This window comes from Dreissena polymorpha, chromosome 7 (genome assembly GCF_020536995.1).
Source record: "Dreissena polymorpha isolate Duluth1 chromosome 7, UMN_Dpol_1.0, whole genome shotgun sequence".
Lineage (NCBI taxonomy): Eukaryota > Metazoa > Mollusca > Bivalvia > Myida > Dreissenidae > Dreissena > Dreissena polymorpha.
The window spans coordinates 33,292,062-33,315,471 of NC_068361.1; the positions used below are offsets into that span (position 1 = coordinate 33,292,062).

At 34.1% G+C, this 23,410-nt stretch overlaps 2 protein-coding genes and 1 long non-coding RNA gene across 8 annotated transcripts; 1 reads left to right on the forward strand and 2 right to left on the reverse strand.

Annotated features, from left to right (window-relative positions):
• Window positions 1-261: 261 nt before the first annotated feature.
• On the reverse strand, window positions 262-12,800 carry LOC127838576 (uncharacterized). Of its 3 annotated transcripts, none has more exons than XM_052366402.1 (6): window positions 12,462-12,800; window positions 4,218-4,550; window positions 2,904-3,014; window positions 2,657-2,757; window positions 2,155-2,407; window positions 262-2,070 (listed from the first exon to the last, which is right to left on the reverse strand). In XM_052366402.1, the coding sequence occupies exons 1-6, from the start codon at window positions 12,499-12,501 to the stop codon at window positions 2,000-2,002; spliced, it is 909 nt and encodes a 302-aa protein (XP_052222362.1). In that variant the 5' UTR covers window positions 12,502-12,800; the 3' UTR covers window positions 262-1,999. The 3 variants fall into 3 exon arrangements, with proteins under 3 accessions (XP_052222362.1, XP_052222361.1, XP_052222363.1); XM_052366401.1 differs by lacking the exon at window positions 12,462-12,800 and adding an exon at window positions 8,726-9,062; XM_052366403.1 differs by lacking the exon at window positions 4,218-4,550.
• LOC127838577 (uncharacterized) lies at window positions 6,485-19,415 on the forward strand. The gene is made up of 3 exons (XR_008029864.1): window positions 6,485-6,597; window positions 12,999-13,133; window positions 18,325-19,415. It is a non-coding gene; the product is annotated as an uncharacterized LOC127838577 (long non-coding RNA).
• Window positions 16,523-21,786, reverse strand: LOC127838575 (uncharacterized). 4 transcript variants are annotated; one of them, XM_052366399.1, is made up of 3 exons: window positions 21,765-21,786; window positions 19,000-19,113; window positions 16,523-18,765 (listed from the first exon to the last, which is right to left on the reverse strand). In XM_052366399.1, the coding sequence occupies exons 2-3, from the start codon at window positions 19,105-19,107 to the stop codon at window positions 18,040-18,042; spliced, it is 834 nt and encodes a 277-aa protein (XP_052222359.1). In that variant the 5' UTR covers window positions 19,108-19,113; window positions 21,765-21,786; the 3' UTR covers window positions 16,523-18,039. The 4 variants fall into 4 exon arrangements, with proteins under 4 accessions (XP_052222359.1, XP_052222357.1, XP_052222358.1 ...); XM_052366397.1 differs by lacking the exon at window positions 21,765-21,786 and adding an exon at window positions 20,877-21,104; XM_052366398.1 differs by lacking the exon at window positions 21,765-21,786 and adding an exon at window positions 20,629-20,854.
• Between the last annotated feature and the right edge of the window lie 1,624 nt (window positions 21,787-23,410).

Genomic DNA, 23,410 nt, shown 5'->3' on the forward strand with positions numbered 1-23,410 from the left:
TCGCGCAGGAATAATGAATAACAAAACCTCAAGGGGCGGGTAGTAGCTGTTCCCGAGACTATGATTGCAACAGGTGTTGACTCCCTAAAAGCATACAATTCTGAGTTGTTTTTTTTTTAATGCTCGGAAATGTTTTAAATATTTCAAATCAAGGGACAAATGTAAATATAAGGATTGATTATTATTTTTCGGGCTTTTATGCAGTATGAACGCTCAGGGCGAGTATTGAAAAGTTACCGAGAAGCGCTAGCGCGCTTCACGGAATTTTCAAAACTCGCCCTGAGCGTTCATACTGCATAAACGCCCGAAAAATAAGAATCAATTCTTAAATAAATACATGCTTTAGGTGAAAATATGCGAGTTATGTAAATTATATCTACATTTAGCTTTTGCTAAGTTTCCGTCTGTAACAGATGTATTTGCATTTGTTCTTCCCTTCTTTCCGCTAAAAATACGCCCGTATCCGCAATTTTGTTTGTTTACGTTTGAAATAACGTGTCGAATCATGAATATTAATTATGTCGTTCTCGTACTTTACTGCACTCGACCCCAAAATAAATATCGCTATATTGTTTGTTTTCAACCGATTTCAACCGGAATTGTAGTGATATCCTCAATAAAAACACGTTTTCTTACGATTCTGCCAATATATATAGCTATGACCGGGGACTTTAACCATTGTTTGCTAGTGAAAGTAACAGAATCGTTTCCGTATATTAAGCTCATTCTCATGCATGTATCGATTTCATTGTTTGCTTCCTATGCTATGCATATGCTTGCTATGTTTGTAACTGGATAAGTTTGATATAAATAACAAGCATTTCATCAACCTTAAACAGACCGCACATGAAGCCAAAAAATATTGATGGTAAAAAGTTCATGTACTATGCTTTATATACATATAACAGTTATAATCACTTTTGCTGTAATTCAATTCATTACAAATCTTAAAATACAGCCATATTGTCGTAGAATTCATTTTGGAACACATATAGTTCTATAATATAACTTTCATTTTAAACATGATAATCGACGTTCACAAAATACCCTCAAATACAGTTGTGGCTGTACATTAAAAGCGACAGTTTAACACATAGATAAACACATATGCATTACAATCCCAAAAGTTAAGGTGCAGTACATAATAGATGCAATTAATGTTGTATAACCTGATATCAGAATACATTACATGGATTACATAAAGTTACTATGGGATCAAACCTGAAAATAGTGATAAATATAGCAGCATCACATTGTAGTCATAGATATGAATAGTAACACTGATGGATAGCATCCTTTTATAGCCACCACAACGAAATGGCCATTGCATACAATCCCAAATAAAGATAATGTTGACGAAGAAATGACTATTCTGAGTATTACTACTATAATGAATATTAGAATAGGGTTGTGGTTGTGGTTGTTTAATGCTTTAATTTTTTTTAAATTGTGACTGATAGATATTAGAATGCAATACATGATGTCAGAATCAGATAATTCTCAGACATGCGTATTGGTATCTTCGGCCGCCATATTAGGAGGAAATATAAACGGGCGTACTGGCATACAAAATGGGGCAAAATCTACACATTTGGACCCCACTTTCTTTCGTTGCAGATAAGAAATTAGTATGTAAGGCTGAAATAGGATTGGAAGCGAGATGAATTTAAAGCAAAGCATTGAGATTAACAATGGTATATATGATACTGCAACGTGTTTGGAATCATTTAAAAAAACTAAGAGAGCTAAACATTTACTTCTGCCCACACAAACGAAAGAAGCTGATGGTCAAGATAGCTCTGTGTTTAACCTTTCTTTGCAAATCATCTGAACATAAATGTTGCCGGACATGTCGATTGCTAATGTTGTTATAATGTGTGATTATTGTTCGCGTCATGTTAAAGATGACAATAAACTTTTGTATTAATGAATATCCCATACGTTTATAATGCCTTGATCATTTTTAATTGTGTAGCTTTGTATCTTTATAATCTGGCAACTAAGTTGAATTAATATTCGCTGTTGGTCGGTTTTGCTTTTCTTTTTCTTCAAATTGTGATTTCAGGAACCCTAAAATTAAACATAAAAACAAAGGCGATTATTAAAATAAATAAATGTCATTTATATTGCAGTAATGCGACGATATTTACTTACCAACATTAACATTTTTGAGGGAATCCGATCTTTTGAATATGGAAAGAATATTTTCACCGTTATCGCGACTGCGTGTTGGACCCCATGTTGAAAAACCAGTTCTGCCTTGTCTTTGAGTTTTTTTGGGAGGAAGAATTGTCGGCTGCTTGTATGTTTTATCATTTGGTCTCGCTATTTCGTCATCAGACGTTTGAACATGTCGACTTATGTCGTTTACATCTTGAGGCCCACGATTTTGTGCATCCAAATTATCCTAAAATAATCATTGAAGATGAAGACTTTGAGTTTTAGAACTACTTCGAATCTGCATACTCATTGTTGAAGCATTTGTACAGTTACAACTTTTTCTGGAATCGACTTACACACAAGAAAAGCATTATAAATTTAAATAAATAACAGTTATGTAAATCATATAAATTAACATTATAAGTCAAAGTTTATAACAGTAATATTGAGCACGTATATGTGACTTATATTTATAGTAAACCATGCATTGACTTACTTGTTCAGGAACTACTATTCGCACTTGCTGAATTTTATTTTCTTCGTTCCCACTGGTTGTCAAAGAGTTATCATGATTCCTTGCGACGGCAAAATACGTATCTACAATTGTAAAATTAAAACGTTATTGGTTTTGGAAAATTGTTCGGTCTTTCATGATAATTCTCTCAACATATATATGTTCAATTGTGAAATAAGCAATAATTTATCGAGTGGATTTTATGGCAAGCATGCGTATGTGCACTTACTGCTAGCAGGTTGTTTGCAACGAATGCACCAAATGGTAAACGCACACACGACAACTATGAAAGCACCAATAGAAGCCACCGTGTAGGCGATTGTGTGGTTTGCATCTTTCTCTGGAAGAAAAAAACACAAGTATGTTTAATATGTGTTAATATCGTATTATACGCTTGTTTAAATTGATAGTTAATGTTTCATTTTTATAAATAAACTATATTTTCGTATTTGCTGTGATTCTTTATGAATGAATTGTTAACAAATGTTATAGTTTAGTGAATCAAATTGGTTTGTAATGCTAGGTGTGTTATTCTTCGGGTTACCCGGTATTCGATCCTCATTTAAACATATTGGTATTTGGTGTCAACTGTCAAAGTGAGAAAAATATTTGGGTGTTTGAATGGTTCTTTATGCCCCCGACAAATAATGTAATTTCTAGATGAAAAACGTTGTGTAACGGGGATGGAAAACACAACATGCAATTTTGTATATGCATGCCGGGTAATAAAAAGAGCTGCATTGCCATTATGTAACGTGTTAGCCAATTGTCTATATGTTTAATCACTGGATAGAACCGTTCCCCAGATCGTGGGGTATACAGAGCTCAAATGTGAGCAAAGTAGTGAAAAAGGTCGTATACATTAGGGATATGAATTCTTTCTCGTGCTTTTATTCTTTTTTTTCGAATGTTAGAGAACTTTTTATACATGTTTTTAATTTTGAATACTTAAACGATGGTTTAATCCATAAAAAGAACCATGGGCATGATCACAAATACACACCCAAGTCTCCGAATTGAGAACTGTTTTGTATTATCCATCACACATGTATAAAGGAACTGCCAATATTGGCAATATATACTGAAACTTATTAGTAAAATTATTTGACCACAGAACCAAGTTATTCGATCATATTGACATATTATATTTGAACAATATATCGTGTCACTGAAGATTTAAACGTAGCTGTTAGGTTTAACAGGAGCATTTTCTGGTAAAATAGAGCAAACTTTGCCATACTTGAATGAAATTTTTAGAGTGTCATTGTGATTGTCACATTGTTAATATGATTAAAACGTCTGACATCAGCATCGCACAACATTTACAACAGCAAAAGTATAGCTGTCTGAGTGAAAAACAGAAAGGAATTCCAAAAACAGCGCTCACAAGCACGCAGATTTTACTATTTGCCTTCTGAGATGTTGCAGAAAATGTTACTGTTTAACTGGATAAATCTATTGATTCAGTCAATATTCCCTCTGATTCAGACTACGCTATACCATTGATTACTATATTAACGGATATTTGTAAAAATTCACTCACTTGATCCATAAACTTGCAAAGTCGCGTTGTTTTCTGTATCATGTATTTCAGCACACGTGTAGGTACCATAATGCTGTGCAGTCAACGATGTTATTGTCAATTCTGCTCCATCGCGCGTGTTTTGGATGGCATAATAATTTAAGTTTTGAGCGTCGTAAAACATGCAATGTGGTAGGATAAATACACATTCAGCCAAATCTTTAGAAGTGCATTCATCGGGTGTGCATTTAGAAACTATGAATAAAAGATCAGTCGAGTGTGTGTTGCACTTAAGCGTTATGGGTTTGCCGTCTTCAATTGCATTTAACGCATCTAGAGTGATGCCGAAGACACCTGGAAATAAATGTATTTTTTAAGCACGCTTATTAAATTATCATTTTTTTCTACTTGAAGCAAGTGGGTTTTAACAAATTGCATTAACATTGGTTTGATTGTTATTGGAAATTCATCCTGCTTAATATACTGTTGTCAAACGTGATTGTCTGTTATTGCTAAGTATAAAAGGATTAATTCCTTATTTAAACCATTATTTTACAAAAGCATATATATACATGTCATGTATCGATAACAATTCTTATCATACGTAGATCTATACCAATTTGCAAATCAGATTTATGCATGAATAAATGATTATCCAATTTCCCCAAGATACAAAAAAGATTTTAACATGATTTCAAATTGTAATTAAATCGACAGATATCTATATTAATGATTACTGGAGTATATCGCATCGAATTAATAACAATCACATACGTTTACGTTAAGTATGTTATTGTAGTAAACTAGATGTTCAGTTGTTGTGTTTTTTGTTGGAAGAGCTGAGTCTCGGAAGACTATGCTGATGCTCTCTGTTAGTCACTTCTTGGAGCAATGCCGGCTGTGGCTAAGCAGGCTGATGCGGGAGTGAATGTCATTGTTGCACATCACGCACACAATTGGGCTTTAAATCGGCGGAATGGCGGCGCTGGTTTTTCGCATGCTTCTCTTTCGAGTTAATGCTCAGATCTGTCTCGATTACAGTATGTAGTATTTGTCCCAAGGCGAAGCGATCCTCTGCGAGAGTCTCCAAGGTGTCGGTCCCCCTCCTTGGAAGTCGTCCTCAGCGCCATTTTCCATAAGTAGCGGTGTAAAGCAGGCTCGCAGCTACCTTGCTTGGCATTTTCTTCTCGTTGCTGCTGTAGTATGCCTATGACTCGTCCACTGATCTACACTGACACCAGCTCTGATAGGAAACTGTTCAACCTCGCTCTATTACGGGCCAGAACAAAAGTGATCGAGGTCCTCGTCAGAGAGATGCTGTTTGAGCACAATGCTGCCCTTGCAATGAATACAGAGGAGGCCTTTCAGAAACTCATAGACCTCTTTGCTAAGGAATGGACAAACTTTGGGCTTACTATTAGCTTGAAAACGACTTACATCATGGGCCAGGATGCCAGAAACGTACCCTGCATCAAGATCGGGGACTATACCCTGGAGGTGGTCGACCACTTCACCTACCTCGGGTCCGCTATCAGCGGAAACATGTCCATTCATACCGAGCTTTGCTATCGCATCGAAAAAGCTTCAGCTACCATGGCTCGAAAATAAGATTTTCATGAAATTGGCGATTGAAAAAACGACCCTCTGATTTTCAAATTTACTCTCTAAATTCCTGTTTAAATCGCCAGAAACATCGTTTATCAATACTCCCTTCTTAAAAGAGACCGTCAACCACGAATGACGATAAAAAGAAAAATTCTAAAATACCGTATTATTTTTTACAATTATTAGTTTATATTGATTAAAATATGACGACTGGTATATTACAATACTTGAAAAAAGTTTTTTCAGTATATTCGGTAATACATTTTACTGGGTGCAGGTACCAAGTAACTACCAGTTAACTATGAATAACGCAAGTTGATTGATCATCATCGTCACGTGGTTAACCCAGGAATGCAAATGTTCATGCGTAGTGAAATATAATATATAATAATATATATAATGACCAATCTACTTGCGTTATTTATGATGTGTATATTGTTATGTCACCTATTTTGAGGTTTTACTTTCGATTTCACATATCGAAATTTTATTACCGAATATTCTGAAAAAATTGATTTTTTTCAAGTAATAAAAAAACAATCGTGATATTTAATCAATATAAACTAATAATTGTAAAAAAATACGGTATTTTAGAACTTTTCTTTTTTCGTCATTCGTGGTTGACGGTTCCTTTAAAAGAGCACTCGATAAATACTTCCGCATGTTATCGCCAAAAAGACCGTATGGGGAAATATATAATACACTGATAAGAGATAACATGAAGAGCGTATCAAATATTCAAGCTACATCACGCAGTCATGTATGCTGACACGGATGTATCACGAGAAATGCCCAGGTAATTTTCCAATTTCGCTAAACTTTAATGTTAACCTTCCAATGTGTTTACGAGAACGCTAATGACTGCGGGGTTAACCGGCGACTATTATTTCTGATTGACGTCGGTCACGAAGTTAGCGTTTATGGTACATAGACTAACAAGGAATCACAGTGTTAGCATTTGCGTATTTAAAACGGCAATTAAAATAGTACATTAAAGACGGTGTCAAAATTATCATCACACCTGTTTACTGCAAATAATTACTGTACAATTTGTTGTTAACAATTCTTACTTTTGAAAAGGTAAAGGCCAATGGTGCGCAATTTATTACTTAAGGCGAGAAATCTGTGAAGACCATAGACGATAACAATTTTATGCGGTTACAAATTAGTTCCAGTTCTTAAATGTAATCTATTCGTTTATCTACAGCCAATTGATAGTAATTTCTGCTACAAATCCCTTTTTTATCATCTACTGCTTTCAACATTCACTTTACATGTTTTTCCTGTGTTTTAATTAGAGCCCGAAATTGCTGAAGTTGTCTGACAAGTTACACGCATGGAAAGCGTGCGTGTTGCAACAGACCATGTGGTGTGGCTAAATATAAACGTGCAACTCAATCATACATGTAGTATTTTAGAATTCAAAATGTACATCGGAATAAATGCACACAATGAGCAAGTATTGAACCATTTAAACTATTGACAAATTCGTCAATTTACGACTAATACATTGAAGTACATGCATTTTTAGAGAGCCAAAACGCACAATAATAGGTGGTTTGACAAGTACGTTTGTATAAAACATATTGGGGAGAGGAGGGGAGGGGGGGGGGAACATTCCTATCAATCAACATGAATATAAATGACATGAAATAAAGCAATTAATTACAGAGGAAATATTTTGTGTGACTTAAATGTGGTTTGATTGATAATTTATTCCAATGCTTTTTGACACAAATACATTTAAAGGGACCGTCAACCATGAATGTCGAAATTTGTTTTTCTAAAATACCATATTTTTTACATTTATTATTAAATTACTTGAAAACAAGTTAATATTTTCAGTATTTGCGATTATAAAATTTCGCGATGTGAAATCGAAAGTACATTGCGAAAATATATGACATAACGATTTACACACTTTAAATAACGCAAGTAGATTGAACATTTTTATATAAAATATATACAATTCACTACGCATGCACAATTTGCATTTCTGGGTTTACCACGTTACGATGATGATCAATCTACTTGCGTTATTTTTAGTTAACTGGTATTTACCTGGCACCTGTACCCAGTATAATTCATTACCGAATATACTGAAAATATGAAAACTTATCAACTTTTTAAAAGTATTGTAATATACAGTCGTGATATTTTAATCAATATAAACTAATAATTGTAAAAAATACGGTATTTTAGGACTTTTCTTTTGTCGTCATTCGTGTTTTACGGTCCCTTTAAGATAATAATTGTGGTGTTGTTCATTCACTGTTAGTCGCGCACAGTGACGAATAGCGACATGTACACTCAAATATAGAGCAAATTAGCTTATATGTGAGTTTTCATCGTAAGGCTGAAATGTGGCTACTTAGTTTTCTAGCGCAAACCTAGGTTAATATATATTTTGCTGGTTAAAAACGTTATATGGTAGCAGAAAGTCGGTTATTAATTACAAGGAAACACACAAACACAATCGGACACAACACACAATATTAGAAACAACACAAAAATAACACGCATACTACAAGAAACCAACCGTTCGGAAATGTATGCCTCACAATCACAATGCAGCAAATATGTTAGTGCTCTTTGTTAACTACCCCTCTTTTGTATTACCCATCGAGTATACATTTGCTATAAAAGAATTTTAATCGAACACATCATTAACACAAATCTATGGTTGCTTAAGCATTTACAAGTGGTAAGCGAGACCGTACTATTATAAGCGTGAAACGTATTTGATATAATCCTAAACATAAATCACTATGAACAGCTAATACATACATTTAAATACAATAACATGGACCATGGGCAAACAGGGTACGGTTGATCATACACTTAAACATAACACAAAGAAATGTCTACGTAATCAACGTGTATGCATATTAATTTACATTGCAAAGAAGGCGGCTTGTACATACCTGCTAGGACTCCATGGAGAATTCCAATAAGAGTGAAAGTCATGTCTTCTATCCAGAGTGTTTTGATTAAGACACAGTAAAACTATAGTAAAGTATTTACCTTTTTATACATTATGTCTTAAAAACAAATATGACTAACAATATATAAGATTATCAGCATGGGATTCCAGAGAGATAGTTTGTGGAAGTCCAGAGAAAAGTTTGTGGGATTCTTGAGAAAGTGTTAATAACTCCACAGTCCACATATCACCTAGTGTAGATCAAACTCGTTTAATGAACTTGTTAAAAACCCATAACACATCATAAGTTATTCAGAATATAGCCTATACCATCCTGCGTGTTTATCTCACTTTCTTGTGTACAATAAGTATCTCAATTCATTAAATGACTTCAATATTGTTCTCTTTAATGGTTCGTACATTATCTATCTATCTATCTATCTATCTATCTATCTATCTATCTATCTATCTATCTATCTATCTATCTATCTATCTATCTATCTATCTATCTATCTATCTATCTATCTATCTATCTATCTATCTATCTATCTATCTATCTATCTATCTATCTATCTATCTATCTATCTATCTATCTATCTATCTATCTATCTATCTATCTATCGATCTATCTATCTATCCATCCATCCATCCATCCATCCATCCATCCATCCATCCATCCATCCATCATCCATCCATCCATCCATCCATCCATCCATCCATCCATCCATCCATCCATCCATTCCATCCATCCATCCATCCATCCATCCATCCATCCATCCATCCATCCATCCATCCATCCAGCCATCCATCCATCCATCCATCCATCCATCCATCCATCCATCCATCCATCCATCCATCCATCCATCCATCCATCCATCCATCCATCCATCCATCCATCCATCCATCCATCCATCCATCCATCCATCCATCCATCTATCTATCTATCTATCTATCTATACTGTCTAACTCCCCTTGCGGGTATTATTGACAGGTGCGCAGTCAGTGCAAGATAAAAGTGTTGAAAGTGAATAAGTGAGAAAGATAAAAGTATGTTCGATTAATCATGCATGGTGAAGTGATTTAAAGTTAAAGCTGATAAAAACATGTCTCTCGGAGTTCAAGGGGCAGAAGGGGAAAGCAGGGACCGCTTAAACCTTTCACGATCAGGATGTAATACTGTAGTGGCAGGGAGGTTGTTCCACATCACAATAGCACTTGGGAAAAATAAAAACTTATAATAATTTGCAGTGGTATGGATCTGTCTGAATAAGAGGGGGTGCATGTGGCGAGTGAATCTGGTGGGTCGCTCGATATATGATGATAGCGGCATGGCTACTAAACCTTGAACAATTTTGAAAAAGATTATTAATTTAGTGTCATTTCGTCTGTCTTTAAACAGTGATATTAAAATTTTCGTTCTGCTGTACTGAGGCTGGGCTCTTTATCGTTGCCTTCCGTTTTGGGTTATGATACATAGACCAAAATAAGAATTGAGAAGGCATTTTGCATGGTACACTTGAGATTTTTCTATGAAATATAAGTTTGCAATGTGCAAGGCAATATACATACATGTACATATATCTATTACACACATGCATATTTAAAAGAGGTATGCCTCATTAAGGGCTTGAAACCTCACAAATACAAAAACAACTGTGACGTTTACCGCACGAATCAATAAATTACGGTGCTTAAACACGCACGTGTCAGAAAAACCACTGTAGCCTTTGTTTGTCTAAATTGTTTTATATTTTTCCGATTTAAGAAGTAGGTTAGTAATATAACGGCGGTCAGTTCACGAACTCACACAGTTCCTATGTCAGATGGTTTGCAGTGCTAAGTTCACAAACTAATACAATAAATTACTACTATTTGACACCCGTTATACATTGAAACAGCAAACATTTCAGTTAGTTTTCAATTCCTTTAATAATTGGTCAATTAAGAATTGTTGAGTACAGATATGGAACTTTTATTGATTCTCTTTCCGCAATGAACTGAATGTCACTTTTAGTTATGCAGGACAATGCGAAATCTAAATTAGATGACACTCCTTTTTAAATAGTTGATGATGTTTGTTTTTGTATTGTGAAATTGACTATAGCTACAACTTTTTGTATTGTGAAATTGACTATAACTATCACTTTTGGTATTGTAAAATTGATTAAAACTACCACTTTATGTATTGTGAAATAGACTTTAACTACCACTTTTTGTATTGTGAATCCTCCACCGACGTTTACTCTGTACCCTGTTTCTGAAGCCGCACTTTTAAACTAAACCTCCTAGTAGTAACCCGTGTTGTGTAGCTCATAAGCAAAGTTTACAATCATTTTAGTTCAAGTTAATGATCGGGTGTAACAAACATATAGCACGGTTGACATGGAGGATGACGGTCGTATTTGGGATGAGACTGATATCGTTGATGGTGCGATCGCGTAAATGATTGCGACGACTAGGACAACGATGATGATCACGATCATGATAAATTGAGCTCGAAATGCATCATGTAAGATGACACTAATGGTGTTGACTTATTATGATTATTTAAGAGGTACTTTTTACGTTTTGGTAAATTGACAAAATAATAACAAAATTAGATTCGCATATTTTGCGTTGTAGTTATGATATTTGGGAGGAAACAGTGATACTGAACATTTACCATGCTCTAAAATATCCATTATAGGCATTTTTTACGATTTAAAAATCTGAAAATTATTAAGCGTTGCAAAGCGAAACGATTGAATTATTTGGAGTGTTCTGTTGTTTTAATATTGTGTGACACTACGAGGATAGGTTTTATAAAAAAGTATTAAATACATCATTAATTGTATGAGCACAGATAGCATAGTGTTTTAAGCGTTTGACTTTTACTCCAGGGGTCAGTGGTTTGAGCCCAGTTGGGAACTACTTTTTATCTTTCTTTAATTGTATTCTTGTTTTTTTTACTTGAGCTTTTTACATCAAATGTTTACATTTATCAATATAAAGCATTTAATGACACACTTTAATACACAGTTTTGTCTGTGGAAAGTTCCATTTAAAAGAGAACATATATTGTGATGTTGAAACTGATATTTGTGCTTACAGTCATCATACTTGTCACGATTAAGGCCATAAGATACCGGCAACCTTTTTTGCAGATTATCCTATAAAGATCCTTAATGCGATGATGGGGATGTAAGTAATGATGTTTATGGGGATCATGAAGACGATTATGATAATATTGTTGATGAGTATGATCAAAAATATACTGATGATGACAATTTTAAAGTTTTTTATTATGGCTGAAGTACTGGTTTTGAAGCCTGTGCTGCTGATGATGATAATTCATGACGACTCTAATGAAGTGATGTAAAATTTCATGATGATGACGACAATGATGATGAGAGTGATAAATATGATGATGATAAGGATCATGTTACATATTTTGGTGAGAACTCTTATGAAGTTTATACTGATAATTATTATAATGCTTATACTGGCTATAATCATAAAGATATAGACGATCTGAATTAAGATGAAGATGCTCGGGGGCATAATGTTGATTACAATTGCGACATTGACGACAACGTTTCTGCACCACTGAAATTCGTTTTATGTGTGACAGCACCAACATTCAATTTAACATTGTTTCGTCGTAATAGTAAAGCTGTATGTGTTCAAAGTGTTTCTCTTGTACTTGAACAAAGTCAATGCGCTTTAACCGTGAACAAAATGTTTATACATGTACTTACCGAAGTCAATTAATCCAAATCCCACTGTTTCCAAGCACATCGGATGTGTTGTTTCATTTGTGTAAATGTTATATCAAAATGTATTATATTTAAGAATGCTAATATATGTTACGTATTTGTAAGACATACATAATATGCGTAAACCGCATGTCTAGATTATATAGAGGTTATATTTGTGCACGTCGTTGTATACTATTATTACACACCGCTCACACATGTTTGCGTTGTCGGAATTGCTTACAATATGTAACTGAAGCGCAAAGCAGATGGTGTAATCCAGACGTAGGTCGCCCATTTAGATTTCACGCTATACACATTATGAAAGCCGCTCAACGTACATGATCGCCGAACGTTTGCATAATGCATGCAAAATGTTCGATGTAGTAAGTGTATACATATATACATATATAAATATATATATATATATATATATATATATATATATTCATTTGTTCGAAGTCATATTCCTTATGCATAACAAATAGAAAGCAGGTAGCCATAGATAACTCGTTTAATACAGAATAAGCGATGTTCCAGATCAATGTCTTCAGTGAGGCTCGAGTGACAACTTCGCTACATTACGAACTCCTTCCACAATCGAAGAATGTTTTTACGATTCTGAAGTTGTGAATATCAACACGGTGTTGAGGAGCGCTTGAATATTCTTATAAGGTACAAGCACAGTTTATTATCAAAATCTGTCAGGGTCACATATAATTTGCTTTAAAAGTAAGTGAGAGTAAAACAAAATATTATTTAAAGTTGATAATCGATTTCAATATGATAATGTAAACGTACTTTAACAGATAAAGCTATTCTATTTTAAATGTTGTTTTATAATGACAATAGGACTTTTGAACATATAAACATGCCAACGATGGTATTACTCATCCCCTTGTTCTTCTGCTGTAATATATTGTGTACCGAATTAAGCACCATGGGCAGTGCAACTTTCGGGTCCCTCGCCTCGATACCCTAGTCGGTCCAGTGCCTTCTAGAACGACTCTGCTTTAATGGAGAGATTCATCAGGGGAATGGCCCAGAGTTAAAGAGCACTGTGTTTAATTCTGATCAAGTCTAATCCTCAAAATAAACCTCTTGAAAACAAAATCACCACCAAAACAATACGGTTTTGCATAGAATAAATAATTGCCCCTTTAAAAGAGAATGGCAAGCCTTTTATCAGAACATAACACTGATATAATAGAATTGGCGTTGTCAATGTTTTTATAAGACTTAATAAATATTACAAATCTCTTTCGCAGCGGTCTCATTGCTCCCAAACAGTCGCGGGCCCATAAGCTGTTGCCTACTCTGTCTAATGGGTAATCCGGGACTAGATATATTCCATAATTTCTCTAATCATATTGCAATCAATAAACATAAATGTGTTATCTAAAACTCGCTAGAGTCGAGTGCTTCTTTAAAGCGAACCAGTTTCTCATTCCCCAGTTTCACTTTTTAAATTTCTTATTAAACATTATCGTCGATCGGATGAATCGAAGTGTCTTTGTATACCCCTCCTTCTTGTGAAACCAGTATGTTTTGATTAATCCCAAAGTGTTAACACGGACATCACCTTGAAACTAATGTCAAAGATTTTCAAACATTTTCAAACATTAAAGAAATGGCAACATGTATTCGATTATCTCTGATAAGGAATGTGTGCACTGAAATTCTATATTGTTAGAGTTTTGGTAATTGTTTTCCAATGGATGTGCCGGATGGATGTAGAGAGAAGGAGTAGTTACATTTAAAATGATTGACACAAAATTTGATGTCATTGCAAATTTGATTGTGATGCTCCAAACGTAAGGACATTGTGAATACCAGCGTACATTCTGTATGAGTATTTGGCTATAATTCATGTACCATTTAATATATCGTGTTGGATTCGAGTAATATTTAGGTGTAACAAACTGTTCAATGAACTGTAGCTTAAAGTATATTAGAGCCATGGGTTATTTGTAATTCAATTGTTAAATTATGATTAAGCACGTATATGTATTTGTGCAAAGTTCGTTCAGTCCGATTCATTCTTTATAGGTGATGCGGAATATACCTCGGGGAAACAATATGTGCTTTTGTTAGAATCATTGTAATTTTTGCCTATTTTTTCACTTCGTTTCGGCTGTTTCATGTTTTAACTGTCGGCTTAAAAATATATTATAGGCTTCTCAATTCGCTTTTGTTTGCATCGACGTAATTTACTCATATTTTTTTCCGTCGGTTTCACGCCTCAAAGTAGGCTGAATTTTTTTGTCTGGGATACTAAATTTGCTATTGTTAACCTTATCGTAATTTACTAATATGTCATTCCGTTGATTTGTTCTTTCAAGGAAAGCTTGAATGGAAAATTTACTCTGGGATACTAAAGTAGCTATTATTAGCGTCAACGTAATTTTCTCGTACTTCGTTTCGTTGATTCATGCTTTAAAGGGATCTTTTCACGGTTTGGTAAATTGACAAAATTGAAAAAAATTGTTTTAGATTCGCAAATTTTCATTTTAGTTATGATATTTGTGAGGAAACAGTATTACTGAACATTTACCATAGCCCAATACAGCCATTATATGTATCTTTTGACGATTTGAAAACCTAAAAATTATAAAGCGTTGCAACGCGAAACGATTGAATAATTTGGAGAGTTCTGTTGTTGTCGTTTAAATTTACGAAACTACGAAGATTGCTTATACAACGTATAAAATACTTATTGTGTGTGTACTCGGCGGAATAGTCGTGAGGGCTAATGCGTTTTTACTAACTCCAGGACTCCGGGGGTCACTGGTTCGAGCCCTGGTACTGGCTACTTTTTTTCCTTGTTTTAATTTAATTCTTGATTTTTTCACTGGAGCTTTTAAGATCCAATGTTTACATTTATCAATATAAAGCATTTAATGACAAACTTCAAAATATGCCAAAATCTGTGAAAAGGCCCCTTTAAGGTAGACAGGATACAATCTCGGTAATACTATTTCGCGATTTTTATCATCAACGTAACTTACACACAAAATTTATAAATATGCCGTACATTTATAGAGTCAGACTTGTTTGATGCAATGTTGATTTTCAATCGAAATAACTTTCACAAGTCATTTATACCTACTATATAACTGCGTTTTAATGGAAATAAAACAATTTATTTGTAATTAATGAAAATATCCGTATGCGATATGGTGGGACCGGCCAACTTAAACCCAATACAATAACAACAATTGTTTATACTCTTTTAACCAAACAAACAGATAAATAATATTTACGAAAAGTCAAGATGGATAACTGATATTTTCAATTAAATTTTTTCAAGAATTTACAACCGTTTGGTGTTTGGTGTTGATTTGAAAAGTTCTTATTGCTCCAGCTTTGCGAGTTCATGTCTCAAATGGTTATCTATGGTATGGTTTAACATCGAGTTATCACGAAAATGTAAGATTTTATGTCACTGCATCAATCAACAACATATGCTTATAGTGTGTTTGAACATTGTGCTTGAACGATAAGCGTATATGTTACCATGTATCCATGTATGCCATATATTTAACCATTTATTTCATATAAATGAACAAAGAAGTCCTTACTCGCAATACAATATGGGAACTAAGTAAAACTCGGCAGAAGTAAAATCGCTTTGAATGTATATGTAAGGTAAACAAATTACCGTTCCACATATGCTCATTAGTGTAAAGATAGTGAAACAATGCATGGATATAATATAAGTACACGCATTGTAATCGTATCATCTTCATCAATTAATCTTAATAAATTGTAACCTTATGAACATTCCATTTAGTAAAGAGTTGTCTTTACGAGCTCAAAAGCAAATTGGTGGTTCTTAAGAAATATGTATGTACTTATATAGATGTTTGGTCCTGATAGTAAGACAATAACATACGCAGAGTGAAACCAACTCGTATACAACACAAAACTATGTACATGGCTTTAGATGTGAATTAGTATGCGTGTTTTTAATTGATGCTTAATGTTTAAAGATTGGTATAGTGTAATTAAGGATTAAAGACGTGTGTTTTTAAACCTCGTGTAAATTAACGGAAAAACACATAGATATTTTACATATATTCCAAATTTCCGAAACAACCTTTGGATTATGTGGTTGATATTCAACATGTTATACATTGCATCACACACAAAACAAATACCTTATAAATTCGTGCGTACTAACCATAGGTAAAGACACAAGCGCCATTATGTCCTAGCATTCCAAAAAAATGAACCAAACTTATCATAAAGATCACATTCACAGGTGTTTAATCAGCCTTTGGTGATTTCAGGCTATTTCATTTTCAAAAGATGCGGATAATACACATTGTACACACATCTTCTATATGCGGATGAAGAAAACAACAAATATTTACGAACATTGCAAACAAACCATCCATCTTAAAGTGATATGGACGGCAGACGCCTCAGGGTGGATTTTCGGGAAATATGAGCCTTTCTTTTTATCCTAGTCACATCTGCTCTGCGTCGGCGTTAAAATTGATTTGATTCTGCGGGTGTCGTAGAAAATCTGTGACGCCCGCAAGGTCATGTTCCTACATACAAAACTGTAGGAATGGCTGTATAATTGTTATTGTCTTACAGTCTAATTAATGATGATCAACGGATAACGTGCGGCTTCCTTGTGTCTCCCGTGGAATCTAAACTGTTTTCACGGTGGCCATCAAGGTTTCTGCCGTTAAAATAAAAATATTACGCGGGCATAACACATGCGACTTATATGGGAGACGTATAAATGCCGTTGTCACTAAGAAAGTATAGACCGTACGTCCGCATTAGTAAATATAAATGAGGCTCTGCTCAGGCAAGATAAAGACAACTATCCCATTATACTCAATAACCGCTCTAGCAATTGTCAAACAGTTATCCGCAATACCAAACACGCACAATCTGAACTATTAATTTAAAGTAATATTAGTATGTGTAATGCACCATCTAAGAACTTATATTTATATATGTTTTTTTAATTGTTATAAGCTGTAATAACACAAACCAAACAAAGATTATATACAACAAATAAATAGCACTACAACAAAAATCGGAGTACAAAGTCAGACGACATCAATACATCCAATGAGTTTCACTTAAAAAAGTGTTTGATTATACAGGCAGCAAAGAGATACCAAAGATTATCAATGAAAACATCGATAATGTTAACTATGCATAAACTTAATCGATCTGTTTAATGTTTTATATCTGAGTTCGTTTTCAGTTTGTAAATTCAGTGAAATATTTATTTAAAAAAAAACAACGTAATAATGTATTTCATCTAGATTTATGTTATGATTTTTCGATTTTAAAATCTCATATACATTATCTACATAATATTTACATGCCATGTCGATAGAATATAACATATCCCGATACTTGTTAATAAACCCTTGCATGGATCTAAATATGGACACAATAGGTTTCTGAAAAATTAATATATTTGCACTGTGAGATTACATCTGATTCAAATTTATCGATGTGACATTTTGAGTTTAAAACATTTATTTCATGTTTACTTCATACCACAGCAGCACAATGGTCTGATGAATCATGCTACTCACTATGACCTCTAGGCACCGAGCATAGTAGGGGGGTGCAAAGGAAGCTTCAGAGATGTTGTCGGTCGAAAGCCTTGTATTGAGCCACTCCGTCCGGTTGTTCCGGTGGTATGATTCAAATCAAGAGGACACAATTCTGCAGTGTTAAGACATCTTGACGCAATCACAACGTCAGTTTCATTGGAACCATTGTCGCAACTCCTGACCTTCAGTTTATTCAAATCTCGTACACTTGTCATCACCCTCTCAGTTGTTATATAAGTGTCGTTGCATATGTTTTCTTGAATTTCTTCCAGATATCGAGCATCCCAGTCAACGTTTCCTTTTTGGGCGTAATACTTGACCTCATCGATGTTGATGGGTATGGGTATCCGTCCTATTGATAAAACGGGGGTTTCTGTTGCCCCGATGCAATCATGTAGCGCTCGAACTAAATTGGTAAGGGCAAGAGCTGATCCCTCCGCAAATATAACTGGCTCCCATGATGCAAGACTAAAACTACGAGAAACACGGCCATAAGATGCTACCGACAAAACAGATAACCCAGTGAAAACAGCAAAATTATTTAAAGTGTATACAATACTGCATTGGGGTTTTGTAATCGGTGAGACGGTTATTGTGTAGATATTGTACAGCAACTTTGATCCATCATCTTTACAACCATGATGCTTTTTATAGCCGTCGATTTCATCATCTGGGCATCCTCGATGCAGGACGATGATGTCCGCGTTTGTTTTCTGAAAAGAACAAGCAAACAAGCAGTAAATAAAAGTCCATACACAATTGATCACAACAGCATTAAAAGTACATCGCATACGGATATGTTATAAGTATTACCAGTGTGACATTTTGACTATTTAACAAGCAAAAGTTGATATTTTTATTCAAATGGTTATTCTGCTCCCAAAATAATTAAAATGTTCTTTTCAAACGAAAAAAAAAGTAACACCCATATTGTTCAAGCGGATTACCTCTGCAACTCTCCGAATATATTTGATTCCTTTTTTCCGCCTTAAAGCACCAATACGTTCTACATTTAGGTTGACAATTTTCAGGTTGCTGAACGAAGAGTTAGACATGTTTACCTGAAAAACAATCATGAAGGTATATAGTGCGTTTTGGAGAATTAATGAAATAATACATTTTTTAAGTTTTGAAAAAAATCATTAAAATGCTTTAGTGAGAATTAAGTTGTGAGTTACAATCAAACGATGATGAAGTCTGGACATGTAATTGAACTGCTTTGTAAAAGAAGCCATCCGTTGTAGTTTCAATGCACAAGATAGACTTCCATATTATTTAATACAAATATAATTTGTCGCAAACGCTTGCTGCTCGTATTATGCTTTTACGTACTTGTGCATTTATTAAAATACCGGTTATTATATGTTTGGTGTATATCGATTTCAAAAATCTACATAATGCATTAGAACTTAACCCATTTATGCCTAGCGTCTAGAAAAAAGGCATTGGCAGACAGCGTAGACCCTGATGAGGTATCCGCTGTTTGCTTTAAGGAATGAGCGAGGAAATGATGGGTTCATGATTAAGCGATTTTTTTTAAGGAACATATCGAGGTTTCGGAGCATCCTCTTAATTAAAAAATAATAAGCAAAGTGCATATTTAGTCTTTTCAGTTAGATATGTAACGACTGTCGATGTTATATTAATTATTAATTTGCGTTATTTTCTACAATGCCAACAAATCTGTTTTGGTGAATGTCTCTTCTATGAGATTCAATTTCAAACACATACAAACAATTAATCGCCTTCTTTAATAAGAATTGTAATAAACAGCCCTGTTGTAAATAGAGTGATATTATTATTTCACAATACTAAAATAGTGCGGGCATTCATTACCCCGATGGCTTTTGCTCCGAATAGCAGTACTTCGTAAAAGGTATTCAAAGCATCAACGGCGATTATAAATGCTCTTTGAGCGAGATTATACAATTTTGTCAAATATTTATTAATTTATATAAAATGTGTAAAAAAAATATTAAACATATATTTCAATATAAATTAAAATAAAAGTTAAGAAGAACATGTGTCCAAAATGCGAAATAAGCCAGATATATAATTCTGAAATCGAAAATGTCTGTTCAGTCGAATTCGCCAGCATGTAGATCATGCATTTACGATGTGAATCTAAATTTAGTTTAACGGTTCATTTTAAATTCCTGAAACCATATCTATTCATACGACACACGAACACTAACCACAAGACGAATGCTTCTGTTATTGTAGGAAAATATGTACGAAATATCCTCGTCACAATCGGCTCGGGGCGCTTTGTTGCATTATATGAAATTCGTATTTATTGTATAATTTTTCTTGCCTTTTTTGTGTTATTATAACATATTTTATCAATATATGACAATTATACACATATACAAATCGTATAATCTCGCTTTAAATTTGCGCCGCTATATGTTTATAGTTATAGCAGTCAGTATATTTACATATCGGCAAAATATATACACTTACGAATCACTCAAGCCGGCCTATAAAGTTGGAACACATCAAAAACATACATAGTGGATTTACTTCAAATTCTCTATCAGTTATTTGATCACAATACTTAGATAATGCGTACATACATTACCCCACTGGCATTTGTTCCGAATAGTATTGCGTAAAGATATTCAAAGCGTCAACAGTGATTTGAAACACTCTTTATTTGCTCCGCTTTTTGTAAATAGTAAATGTAGACACAATATTTACACATCGGCAAAATATATTCACTTACGAATCACTAAATTCGACTTGTTAGGTTTTAGCGACAATTAAATTGTGATTAAACGGTTAAGATGAATATTGAAAATAACACAGTGTACACATTACGTACCTTTCTGAATTGAAGATGAAATAAATGTGTTGTATCCTTCACTATCATTGACTTAAGTGTATTACGGTGTGTTATTTTTATTTGGACGTATCTAAAATCCATATCATATTGATTGTCAAACTCAACTCTCGCAAACGATAGCGCTATCTTTGCGTAATTAAGTTAACGCTTGATATATAGGGGAAATAAGGCTACACAAGGCGCACGTTGAAATAAAACCATTCTTATTATTAACTTTTCCTTCGAAATAACTTTACATATGCATATTATCCTTATCATATTAATTATGTATTTTTATTATTTAATACAAACACCTGAAAGAATGCCTACGGCCGTTCATAACAAATACTTGTAATGCGCAAACTCTGGCTAGTGATATATATGGTTATTAATTTAAATTATATAATAAAGTTTCGAGTCATATGTTATTTTGTATGGCCAGCTTTTGAGTTTCTGAAATTTCTGAGATCTGAACAGCTACGTTCTGTTTCATGTCACAGTGCGGCCATCAAGAAATATTTGCTTCACAAATGCGTATAACATTCTCACGAAACACGAACACTTCTTTTTTTATTGTTTATGTAAATTGATCTTTGTTCGTAATGATGTATGTTTTGCATTTTTTTCAAAAGCATACTGTAATTGTATATGTATGTAAATGACGACGAGCTTTACATACTTAGATCTGATTAAACTATTATGTTCTTTAAAAATAAATATAGCCAACTATCGCGATTACAAATTCATACGTGTTTTACCATGTATATTTAACAGTATAAAAATGAGAGCGTAAATCTTTTTATTAATTTAAATTTGATCGCGTGAAATTTCATTCAATCATAAAACAGTAATAAAGTTATTTCGAGTTCTGTCAGTGAAGGAGCACACCTGGGAGTGTTTTTATCCCGCTCACAATATTTATATCATAGGAGGAAGTCTTCACTTAAGCTTCCAGATTTTAATACAACCTATATATTTGATTACATCGAAAGATTACGGACTCGTGAGATATCGACGAGTCTGTGCTCTGGTAAACAAATTTGCTATCGTTCGATGGGCGGGAAAATTATCTATGTGATTCCTAAATCGCTATTTTTAGTGTAAACGTAATTTACTTAAAGGTTGTTCCTTCAGTTACATCACTCAAAGATACACTGGATCTGGTTGATACAAAATTCGCTATACGAAGTATTTTGCATACTCTTTTTTCTAAAGCTCAACACTTTAGGTCATGAATTTATACTCAATTGAAACAAGTTATCGTTTAATGAGGAAGTCTATTCTCATTTCATGACTTGTTTGACGTTCTATGATGTGTTAATAATTCTTCTATCAAAGGAATATTTTCTTGTGCAATTTTCCAGAGAATGCGTTGGCATAAAAGCCATAACGACTGTGAAAAATGGCATTTGCTTGTAGCTAATTGATTGGTTTATTAGTCCATGTAAACCCCATTTAAAGGAAAACACAACGTGGATCAAGCAGTATTATGTTGTCCCGACTAGGTTAGAGTACACCTTCAGCCGTTAATATTAATGTCAAGTGTATATCAAGTAGTAGTAGCAGAAGTAGTAGTAGTAGTAGTTGTTGTGGTGGTGGTGGTGGTTGTGGTGGTGGCGGCGGCGGCGGCGGCGGTGGTGGTGGTGGTGGTGGTGGTGGTAGTAGTAGTAGTAGTAGTAGTAGTAGTAGTAGTAGTAGTAGTAGTAGTAGTAGTAGTAGTAGTAGTAGTAGTAGTATGTTTTGTTATATCAGAACTTGCCTTTAGGACATTTTCAAATGTTCCCTCCATATAATCCGCGTCTGTGATTGGCCGATTATCTTGTGCGCACAATATAGCGATTGTGTTTTCAAGTCTCAAAAAAAAGAGACGGGAAAACAGAACTTAGTGTTTTCCCGTCGCCAAAAAAAAAATAACTCCTGAAAACAGACTTATTTTGTGTTTACGGAACTCCTGATACAATATCAGGAGAAATAGTATTGGCCCCATCAGCTAGGATTTGCTAAGGGCAGTGACCGATTGCCTATAACAAAAACAGGACAAATACATTAAACATACAACAGAAGATCTGAGAATGTGCCACGGAAAAGTCATCTGGTGTTTAAACCTGTTGAAGCAAATTCCGAAACCTTATTTGAGACAGTTTCGCAAAACATCACGCATATACCTAGCATAAGCCCTAATGTTCTTTCCTTACAACCTCTGAGCAAATATAATAACATCTTTAAAAAAGTTGTGTACTTGATACAATTTATATAAAAATACTAAAGCAAATACATTAGGTTTTCGAATAATTCATATTATTTGGAGTTCAAATTGCAAAACGTATTGCAAAATGCCGGGTTTGTATTTAAATGTGTATTTTTTGCTGATGTACATTATTACATAATTTTACGATATCGAATGTGCATTAGCAATAATTACTAAAGGGTTAGTATTTTAAATCGTAGAATGAAATGAAGTCCAAATTAAGTCATGAAGTTGGTAAACACAAAGGAACACAGATTCTATGTACTCTGATCCTTACGTTACGGTA

Excerpts from the sequence above, each read along its gene's own strand:
- LOC127838576 (XM_052366401.1), bottom strand. The coding sequence starts at position 8,768 with ATGACTTTCACTCTTATTGGAATTCTCCATGGAGTCCTAGCAG. Across the intron at positions 4,551-8,725 it reads TCTCCATGGAGTCCTAGCAG|GTGTCTTCGGCATCACTCTA; the intron begins GTATGTACAAGC and ends ATTTATTTCCAG. Across the intron at positions 2,071-2,154 it reads CCTCAAAAATGTTAATGTTG|GGTTCCTGAAATCACAATTT; the intron begins GTAAGTAAATAT and ends GTTTAATTTTAG.
- LOC127838575 (XM_052366397.1), bottom strand. The coding sequence starts at position 20,978 with ATGGATTTTAGATACGTCCAAATAAAAATAACACACCGTAATACACTT. Across the intron at positions 19,114-20,876 it reads TTCATCTTCAATTCAGAAAG|GTAAACATGTCTAACTCTTC; the intron begins GTACGTAATGTG and ends ATTGTTTTTCAG. Across the intron at positions 18,766-18,999 it reads ATATTCGGAGAGTTGCAGAG|AAAACAAACGCGGACATCAT; the intron begins GTAATCCGCTTG and ends TGTTCTTTTCAG.